Below are 11,533 nucleotides of genomic sequence, written 5' to 3' on the forward strand. Positions count from 1 at the left end.
ACAAGATGTAAGCGCTCTACCACATTTTGTTATTATTATTATTATTATTATTATTATTATTATTATTATTATTATTATTATTATTATTATTATTAGGTAGGGGTCCCATGCGTTACTCATTTTCGCGGATATTTGAAATGAATTAAAACTTAGGTATTCGATTATAAAAGGTACAGACAAAGAATTAAACGTCCAAATTGAGTGGAACAATACTTTTTGAGAAGCAGTCCTAAATTCATATTGATGAAAATAACCATACCATTGACTTTTTGAAAAAATGCTATTAAAATGAGGTGTAACATGCTATGCTTTTCATTTTTCAAAACTTCACTTCAATTCAAAATGGCGGATTTCGAGAATCGTACCACTTGCCTCTAGGCATAATATGTATTACTGAAGCTTCTATCCACTTATTATCATTAATACGCGGGTTAGACGCAGAGGATAGGAACTAAAGCACATAGTAAGTATAAACAATTAATATGCCTGTAACCTTTCCCCAAATGTGTTTATTTTAAAACTAACTTTACCATTGTTTTCCTGATTAAATTCTAGCCCGAAATTATGTATCATATTACCCTATTCCCATTTTAAAATCTTGCCCTTAATTCAAAATGGCGGATTTCAAAATGGCTGCCGTCAAGGTCATACCTATCATACGACTTCTCCTTAGGCCTTATATGTTTCTACATGGTTGTTTTTTAATTAACACTTCGTTTACAAAGGGTAGTAAGGGACTTCCGCAGTAATATCTAATAACCACATCACAACTCTTAAAAATTATATTTAAAAAATATAGAAAACATGGACCATAGCAAAAAATTTTGTCATCACAAACAATGCATTCATGCCCTCTATCAGAAAAAGAAATCATTGAAATTGGAGCCGGACATTTGGGTGATGTCCCTTATTAGAAAGCTGGATCCAGTTTCTACTTTGTATTCCTATTTCTGCGCGATCCATTTTAATATTGTCCTCCCTCTGCGCCTAGGTCTTCCTAATGGTAGTTACACGATTGGATATTCAGTTAAAACTTCGAAAACGTTCCTACTTTCTTCCATTTTGGCTACATGACCTGCCCACCTGAGCCTTCTAGGCTTGATGACCCTAATAATGCTTCGTAAACGGTATATATTGTGCAGTTTCTCGTTACGAAGTTTCCTCCATTCCCCATTCACGTTTCTCTTGGGTTCGAATATTCGTTTCAGGATCTTGTTTTCAAATACTTTCAGTCTACGTTCTTCCCTCAGAGTAAGCGACCACGTTTCGCAACCACACAGCATAACAGGCATGATTATCTTTTTATATATTTTAAGCTTCAAATTCCTCGACAGAATTAGCAACGACAAAAGATTTTTGAACTAAATAATAACACGAATTCCCTGCTTTTGATCGACATTTAATTTCTTCGTAAATGGTTTTGGTCTCTTAATACTGATCCTAGATATTTGAAACTAATAAATTTGTCGATAGTATTATTTAATATATTAACGCATCCATAATTTGCCGTATTACGATCTCGACGAACTTCCATGTATTTAGTTTTCTCCGCATTTATTGCTAAACTCATATCCCTGTAAGCGCTTAATATGGTTTTTGTATTTCTTTCTATTTTTCTCCCATCACCCTTATTAAATTTACATAATCAGCATACTATAAGTTGGTGAATACCATTCAGCTGTAGGCTCTGGTTACTAGCTTTGATTTTCCTTACAACGTATTCTAAAACTTTTTAACGCGTAACGATGACTTATGTCCATCTGTTACTCCACACGACAACTCTTGAATGAAAACGAATTTTTGAATTTTGTTTCTTGCAAAAGACAGCTAGAACAACTATCTCGATTGTATTCGTTAATTAAGTCAATCCGTTAACATCTTTCACGGGTAACGATGAACTTTAACGGTGGTTATCTACATCCCGTTTAGAATCTAAAATATTCCCTAGCTTCTATGTAACCTTTATAGCAGCAAAGAATTGTTGGTTGCCTATAATAAAAGGATATGTAGCTTTTGTTACTACAACTATCTCGGCCTTATTTATTAATGGAGTCAATCCGTTAACATCTTCACGGATAACGGTGACTATGCTCAGCCTATTTAAAATCTAAAACATTTCCTAGCTTCTATGCAACCTGTATAGTAGCAAAGAATTGTTGGTTGCCTATAATAAAAGGATATGTAGCTTTTGTTACTACAACTATCTCGGCCTTATTTATTAATGGAGTCAATCCGTTAACATCTTCACGGGTAACGATGAACTTTAACGGTGGTTATCTACATCCCGTTTAGAATCTAAAATATTCCCTAGCTTCTATGTAACCTTTATAGCAGCAAAGAATTGTTGGTTGCCTATAATAAAAGGATATGTAGCTTTTGTTACTACAACTATCTCGGCCTTATTTATTAATGGAGTCAATCCGTTAACATCTTCACGGGTAACGATGAACTTTAACGGTGGTTATCTACATCCCGTTTAGAATCTAAAATATTCCCTAGCTTCTATGTAACCTTTATAGCAGCAAAGAATTGTTGGTTGCCTATAATAAAAGGATATGTAGCTTTTGTTACTACAACTATCTCGGCCTTATTTATTAATGGAGTCAATCCGTTAACATCTTCACGGGTAACGATGAACTTTAACGGTGGTTATCTACATCCCGTTCAGAATCTAAAATATTCCCTAGCTTCTATGTAACCTTTATAGCAGCAAAGAATTGTTGGTTGCCTATAATAAAAGGATATGTAGCTTTTGTTACTACAACTATCTCGGCCTTATTTATTAATGGAGTCAATCCGTTAACATCTTCACGGGTAACGATGAACTTTAACGGTGGTTATCTACATCCCGTTTAGAATCTAAAATATTCCCTAGCTTCTATGTAACCTTTATAGCAGCAAAGAATTGTTGGTTGCCTATAATAAAAGGATATGTAGCTTTTGTTACTACAACTATCTCGGCCTTATTTATTAATGGAGTCAATCCGTTAACATCTTCACGGGTAACGATGAACTTTAACGGTGGTTATCTACATCCCGTTTAGAATCTAAAATATTCCCTAGCTTCTATGTAACCTTTATAGCAGCAAAGAATTGTTGGTTGCCTATAATAAAAGGATATGTAGCTTTTGTTACTACAACTATCTCGGCCTTATTTATTAATGGAGTCAATCCGTTAACATCTTCACGGATAACGGTGACTATGCTCAGCCTATTTAAAATCTAAAACATTTCCTAGCTTCTATGCAACCTGTATAGTAGCAAAGAATTGTTGGTTGCCTATAATAAAAGGATATGTAGCTTTTGTTACTACAACTATCTCGGCCTTATTTATTAATGGAGTCAATCCGTTAACATCTTTACGGGTAACAATGAACTTTAACGGTGGTTATCTACATACCGTTTAGAATCTAAAATATTCCCTAGCTTCTATGTAACCTGTATAGCAGCAAAGAATTGTTGGTTGCCTATAATAAAAGGATATGTAGCTTTTGTTACTACAACTATCTCGGCCGTATTCATTAATGGAGTCAATCCGTTAACATTTTCACGGGTAACGGAGACTATCCTCATCCTATTAAAAAATCTAAAACATTTCCTAGCTTCTATGCAACCTGTATAGCAGCAATGAAATGTTGGTTGCCTATAATAAAAGGATATGTAGCTTTTGTTACTACAACTATCTCGGCCGTGTTCGTTAAATGGAGTCAATCCGTTAACATCTTCACGGGTAACGATGAACTTTAACGGTGGTTATCTACATCCCGTTTAGAATCTAAAATATTCCCTAGCTTCTATGCAGCCTGTATAGTAGCAAAGAATTGTTGGTTGCCTATAATAAAAGGATATGTAGCTTTTGTTACTACAACTATCTCGGCCTTATTTATTAACGGAGTCAATCCGTTAACATCTTCACGGGTAACGATGAACTTTAACGGTGGTTATCTACATCCCGTTTAGAATCTAAAATATTCCCTGGCTTCTATGTAACCTTTATAGCAGCAAAGAATTGTTGGTTGCCTATAATAAAAGGATATGTAGCTTTTGTTACTACAACTATCTCGGCCTTATTTATTAATGGAGTCAATCCGTTAACATCTTCACGGGTAACGATGAACTTTAACGGTGGTTATCTACATCCCGTTTAGAATCTAAAATATTCCCTAGCTTCTATGTAACCTTTATAGCAGCAAAGAATTGTTGGTTGCCTATAATAAAAGGATATGTAGCTTTTGTTACTACAACTATCTCGGCCTTATTTATTAATGGAGTCAATCCGTTAACATCTTCTCGGGTAACGGTGACTATGTTCAGCCTATTTAAAATCTAAAACATTTCCTAGCTTCTATGCAACCTGTATAGTAGCAAAGAATTGTTGGTTGCCTATAATAAAAGGATATGTAGCTTTTGTTACTACAACTATCTCGGCCTTATTTATTAATGGAGTCAATCCGTTAACATCTTTACGGGTAACAATGAACTTTAACGGTGGTTATCTACATACCGTTTAGAATCTAAAATATTCCCTAGCTTCTATGTAACCTGTATAGCAGCAAAGAATTGTTGGTTGCCTATAATAAAAGGATATGTAGCTTTTGTTACTACAACTATCTCGGCCTTATTTATTAATGGAGTCAATCCGTTAACATCTTCTCGGGTAACGGTGACTATGCTCAGCCTATTTAAAATCTAAAACATTTCCTAGCTTCTATGCAACCTGTATAGTAGCAAAGAATTGTTGGTTGCCTATAATAAAAGGATATGTAGCTTTTGTTACTACAACTATCTCGGCCTTATTTATTAATGGAGTCAATCCGTTAACATCTTCACGGGTAACAATGAACTTTAACGGTGGTTATCTACATCCCGTTTAGAATCTAAAATATTCCCTAGCTTCTATGTAACCTTTATAGCAGCAAAGAATTGTTGGTTGCCTATAATAAAAGGATATGTAGCTTTTGTTACTACAACTATCTCGGCCTTATTTATTAATGGAGTCAATCCGTTAACATCTTCACGGGTAACGATGAACTTTAACGGTGGTTATCTACATCCCGTTTAGAATCTAAAATATTCCCTAGCTTCTATGTAACCTTTATAGCAGCAAAGAATTGTTGGTTGCCTATAATAAAAGGATATGTAGCTTTTGTTACTACAACTATCTCGGCCTTATTTATTAATGGAGTCAATCCGTTAACATCTTCTCGGGTAACGGTGACTATGCTCAGCCTATTTAAAATCTAAAACATTTCCTAGCTTCTATGCAGCCTGTATAGTAGCAAAGAATTGTTGGTTGCCTATAATAAAAGGATATGTAGCTTTTGTTACTACAACTATCTCGGCCTTATTTATTAATGGAGTCAATCCGTTAACATCTTCACGGGTAACGATGAACTTTAACGGTGGTTATCTACATCCCGTTTAGAATCTAAAATATTCCCTAGCTTCTATGTAACCTTTATAGCAGCAAAGAATTGTTGGTTGCCTATAATAAAAGGATATGTAGCTTTTGTTACTACAACTATCTCGGCCTTATTTATTAATGGAGTCAATCCGTTAACATCTTCTCGGGTAACGGTGACTATGCTCAGCCTATTTAAAATCTAAAACATTTCCTAGCTTCTATGCAACCTGTATAGTAGCAAAGAATTGTTGGTTGCCTATAATAAAAGGATATGTAGCTTTTGTTACTACAACTATCTCGGCCTTATTTATTAATGGAGTCAATCCGTTAACATCTTTACGGGTAACAATGAACTTTAACGGTGGTTATCTACATACCGTTTAGAATCTAAAATATTCCCTAGCTTCTATGTAACCTGTATAGCAGCAAAGAATTGTTGGTTGCCTATAATAAAAGGATATGTAGCTTTTGTTACTACAACTATCTCGGCCGAGTTCGTTAAATGGAGTCAATCCGTTAACATCTTCACGGGTAACGGTGACTATGCTCAGCCTATTTAAAATCTAAAATATTTCCTAGCTTCTATGTAACCTGTATAGCAGCAAAGAATTGTTGGTTGCCTATAATAAAAGGATATGTAGCTTTTGTTACTACAACTATCTCGGCCGTGTTCGTTAAATGGAGTCAATCCGTTAACATCTTTCAGGGTAACGATGAACTTTAACGGTGGTTATCTACATTCCGTTTAGAATCTAAAATATTCCCTAGCTTCTATGCAACCGGCATAGTAGCAAAGAAATGTTGGTTGCCTAAACTAAAATGATATGTAGCTTTTCTTACTATATGGTGTCAATCCTTTAATATCTTAACGTGTAACACTGACTTTAACGATGGTTATCCATATCCCATACAGTATGTACTATTAGATTTTTAAGGTTTAATGGTAAATATTTTTAGGTCAAATGTGCTTTCGATATTAACACATTTTTAGGTTAAACTTAAAAAAATATTTATGAAGTTAAAATAAAACCTCACGTAGGCTATATGTGGTATGACAGAGTATATACCTCGCGTACTTCGGGCATGAGGGAGCATATGAAGACGAGAATATATATATATATATATATATATATATATATATATATATATATATATATATATATATATATATATATATATATATATATATATATATATATATATTGGCATTAGTTTAACGTCAAATATAAGAAATATAAGATTTTTGTTTAAACTTCAAGAAATATTAGGGAGGTTAAGACTTTACTGGGTATGAGTATATATATAGGGTATTACAAAAAGGTACGGCAAAATATCAGGAGTGGATTCCTTATGAGTAGACAAGCAAAAATGTTCATATGACCATATGTCGAAAAAAACGCACCGTTACAGAGTTACGATCATTGAGCCGCCTGACAGTGTGAACCCTCGATGTGACTCAATTATTTGGTCTAGGAATTAATTCGTGCGGTTGGTACGCACACATTGAAGCTGTAGTACAAACACAAAATACATAAATACCTTAAGAAAAATATTGTCCATCGTTAGCCACCACTTTCGCCCATCTGTCAGGCAATGTACGGATTCCGTGGTGAAAGAAGTCCTCATTCTTGGAAGCGATCCAGTCAGAGACCCATGTTTCGATATCTTCTGAAGAAGTAAACCGCTGTCCAATCAAATCGTTGTTCATGCAATCGAACAAGTAGTAGTCCGAAGGAGCAACGTCTAGTGAATACGGCGGGTGGGGTAAAACTTCCCATCCGACATTTTCTAAATAGGTTTTGACCGGTTTTGCGACATGTGGGCGAGTGTTATCATGTTGAACAACAAGTTTATCATGTCTGTTCTCCCATTCTGGTCGTGTTCTGGCCAGAGCTTGCTTCAAACGCATTAATTGTCGTCGATAACGTTCTCCATTCATAGTTTCACCCGGTTGCAGCAGCTCATAGTACACCTCACCTTTCATATCCCACCATATGCACAGCATAACCTTTGCACAGTGAATATCTCGTTTTGGTTGATGGACCTGGTTCACCTGGTTTCACCCAGACCTTTTTTCGTTTAGGGTTCTCGTAATGGATCCACTTCTCATCACCCGTAATAATTCGATGCAGAAACCCCTTTCTGCTCTGTCGTTCAAGCAGCAATTCGCAAATGGTTTTTCGTCTTTCAACGTCTCTGTCTTTCAATTCATGTGGAACCCAATGTGACATCTTTTGAATCATGCCCATGGCTTTCAAGCGTTTGGAGACTGTTGTTTGATCAACATCTAATGCTGCTGCAAGTTGTTCCTGCGTTTGACACGAATCCTGCTCGAGCAATGCTGTCAATTCTTCATCTTGAAATTTTTTTGGCTGTCCAGCTCGCTCTTGGTCTGCCAAGCCGAAATCACCACTTCTAAACCGTGCAAACCACTTCTGACACGTTCGCTCAGCTAGAGCATGGTCACCATACACTTCCACCAAAATACGATTACTTTCAGTCGCACTTTTCTGCATGTTAAAGTAATGCAGCAGGACACCCCGCAAAAACACTTTATCAGGCACAAATTGCGCCATGTTCACTTAACTACAAACTGGTGTTGTTGACGCTTTAATCCACTGCCCTATACTACGAACGATACGCGATGACAGGGGTTTGCAACACATGTGTGGATACACGGAACTGTAGGACGCTCCGTTCGTTGCGCCATCTCTTGTCCAACCGCACGAATTAATTCCTAGACCAAATAAAACCTAAATAACTCAGTCCCTAATTAAGTTAGGAAGATAATTTTTGTATCAATGTCTTCTTGAAGGACGAAGCTTTCCGCCTATATGCATTTTATACATAAGGGGTCCTGTACTTGTTGCTTATATGGGGGGAGGAGAGAAAGGGCAAAGTTGGTCAATTTTTTAAGTCTCAGTGTTCGACGTAAATTACAATTATTTTCAGGGCGGCTCCATATAAGTCTTGTTCTACGAATATGGCGTGTATTACCATATAGTGGACTATTTCATTGCTTCACATACCAATTTTTGTGAGTGTCTCCCCAAGGGGGATCTCTAAAATCCTGATGCAAAAAAAGCACGTACCCTCCACCGTGGTAACCCCCACATATATAAAATTCATATCGGCCAAAAGCATCATCCTTCCGGAAAACATTGATAGCAAAATTATCTTCCTTGCTTAATTAGGGACTGACTTAATGAGCTCTAAGTTGAAACACATTGAAGGGCATCAGAATTTAACATCGTGAGGTAGCTCAATGGGCGTAACTCTGTAACGATGCATTTCTCGACATATGGTCATATGAACTTTTTTGTTTGTTCACCCATAAGGAATCCACCCCTGAAATTTTGCCGTACCTTTTTCTTACACTCTGTGAATATTTTGGAATCAGATTCCTCACATTAAAATTAAAAAAAAAAAAAAAATCATATGGATCTGTACTCAAAAGTGGTTAGTTTCAGAGTTATAGTGAAATAAGTGGATTTTAAAAGTTCATAGCTCCACTACTATGAGGCCTATCGTAGTCAGGTCAAGACATCACTAAGCCACTAGTTTGTGAACTATCCAAATATCTATGTTTAAAAATGCTCCAGTACTTATACACCAATTTTTAGAGAGATAGGTAGAGAGTGATCAAGTACTCCCAAACAGCCTCTCTAAAAATGATTGTGCAAGTACCGAAGGTTCTGAAAGATGGATATTTGAATAATTCACATACCAGTTCCTCAGTGATGTCTTGACCCGATTACGATAGGTCCCTTAGTAGTGGAGCTATGAGCTTTTAAAGTTAACATATTTCACGTTTTCGGCACTTTATAACTCCATCGCTTTAACTACTATCATACTGCCATAGATTCGTTCATAAATTTAAGTTTCGTATGACATCTAAGAGTCGCGGTGACTTAATGATATAGAGTTCATCTCTTGTGCTTGAGGTTCCTGGTTCGAGCCAAACTCGTGCCAAGTGGGCTTTGTGGCGGACAAACATCGTGCGAGTGGGCTTTTCTCGCGGTTCTCCCGTTTCCTTCTCTTTTCATCATTTCATTCATTCTTATCATCACCGTCGGTTTTTAGCTACACGGCATAAGCGTGGGACGTAAAACTGAAAGTTTTTTTTTTCTTCACTGGTGTTTGTAGTGGAATCACGCAAGTTGGACTTATAAGTCTGAAAATGAAATGAAATATTGTCAGTTTAACGTCCCACGATTATGCCCTTTAGACTAAGGGAGACGGATGATTAAGGGAAGTGAATGTTAATGGAAGAATTGGTGGAATGAGAATGTGGAAGGAAACGGGAGTATCCTGAGAAAATCCACGGATACGATGTAGTCCACTACAAACATTTTTGATCACGAATCGTTCCAGGAACCCCACGCACCAAAGACAAGCGTTCTACCACTGAGCCACTGTACCTCCGAACTTACAAGACTGTTAATATTATAGTCCGTGTCAGGCCTGTAGCCAGACCAAAAATGCAGGGGGGCCCGGCTGAAGTTAGGGGGGACTGATCCAACCATCCTATAGTTCATCATTATATTATAATTCATTTGCAAGCCTACTGTGAAAATTTTAGGGGGGCCCGGCCCCCCTAGACCCCCCTGGATACGGGCCTGGTCCGCGTCACCCGAATTGGTGTGTGGCATCAGCCCCTAAGCTCGCAGTGCGCTGTTACTAAACCTTCAAAGAGGAATCTAATCATTCATAGTTGATTTTGTTCGCTTTTGTGGACAATTATGAATGATTACATTTCTCCTTGAAGGTTTAGTAACAGCGCACTGGGAGCTTGGGGGCTGATCCCACACACCAATTTGGGTGACGCGGACTATAGTACTACGTGCGTTAATTCTTGAGCAAAAGCGAAATTTTTAATTATTTTTTTTTTCAGTAGATAGCTAGAATGATCATCTCCCCCGAATGTGTTAGTGGAGACAGTATGTTAATAATATCTTTACAGACAATGGTGGCTATTCATGTCCATCACGTTCATTCATAAAGGTGCGTTTTTTTTTTTATCGTGTTTACCAGAATTTATTCTTCTGTGAAAATATTGTATTTCAAGTGTATATGTAGAGCTCCCTTGTGGCTAAGCGGTTAAAGTACGCGTCTTTGTCGTGGGAGACCTGTATTCGATTCCCGGAGAGAGTTCATGTGGTTCGGATTCTACATTTAACTGTAGGTCCATCTCTCATATAGCCTCGCTGCTAAAAAGAAAAAGGATGCAAACTGAAAATCAAATCAAGTATAAATATACGTAGTTTTTTTATTATTTACAAAAAGACAAAGAAGACGCTTTTAACCATTTGCGGAGATGATAATTCGCTGTATATTTGTTTACGAAGCTACTCAATGAGGTGTCTCTGTATCGCCGCTTAGTTCGTTATGCTTCCCGTAGAAAGAGTCAGAGGCTTTGGGTTTGATCAATAGGCGAATATCTTTCGTACACGACTCCAGGACAGAACGTACTGACAACTACGGCTTAACATTTATACAAAATCCTCGTAAACAAACTTTCAGTTCCCTCATTAACCTGTGTTTATTTCTACTGTTAAGAACACAAGAGCACAACATGACAATGTGACGTCACTTACCTGAGATCACGGCAGACAGCAACATCAACAGACAACTCGTGGATGACGTCATCTTTCGGTTGTATGTTTGTGTGTATCTTCCTCCGGAAAAGATTTCACAAACGAATTAAAACTCCAAATCTTCTTCTTGGCACACAAAGGATTAGCTATGATTTACATTCCCTGCTATGCTGAATTTTAAAAGTTGTTGATACATACAACTGTACATATATGAAGCCTCGTGACCTGCACGCTGGAGAAGCTCACATCCAACTACTTGGATTGGATCGTTGCTGGAGATGATGTGTTCTCCAGTTCCCCGTTCATTCGGCTCGGGATGCACACGACGATGCTGCTATCTCAACTCGACGGATTGTGAGGTTGCAGTTTAGCCAACCAAGATACTATTAAATTCACCATATTTTTATTGGTCCTTACGTCCAACTCGCTAGAATAACTTTAAAAGGTCCAGTGGTTCCCAATAAGTTGCCATGTGTGCAGGTCATTGAATGTATCTACTTTTCGTAGACTTTGTGCTTTCGCGTTTTGCGCC

The 11,533-nt window shown here is 37.2% G+C and overlaps 1 protein-coding gene across 1 annotated transcript in view; it reads right to left on the reverse strand.

Annotated features, from left to right (window-relative positions):
• Nucleotides 1–11,331, reverse strand: part of LOC145675764 (uncharacterized) — a 165,558-nt gene extending 154,227 nt beyond the window's left edge. Inside the window, exon 1 of the mRNA XM_081746423.1 lies at nucleotides 11,002–11,331. Within this exon, the coding sequence (XP_081602549.1) occupies nucleotides 11,002–11,053 (52 nt within the window). The 5' untranslated portion in view covers nucleotides 11,054–11,331. The remainder of the gene's footprint in view (nucleotides 1–11,001) is intronic.
• Nucleotides 11,332–11,533: the final 202 nt, after the last annotated feature.

This window comes from Thermobia domestica, chromosome 18 (genome assembly GCF_964235325.1).
Source record: "Thermobia domestica chromosome 18, izTheDome1.hap1.1, whole genome shotgun sequence".
Lineage (NCBI taxonomy): Eukaryota > Metazoa > Arthropoda > Insecta > Zygentoma > Lepismatidae > Thermobia > Thermobia domestica.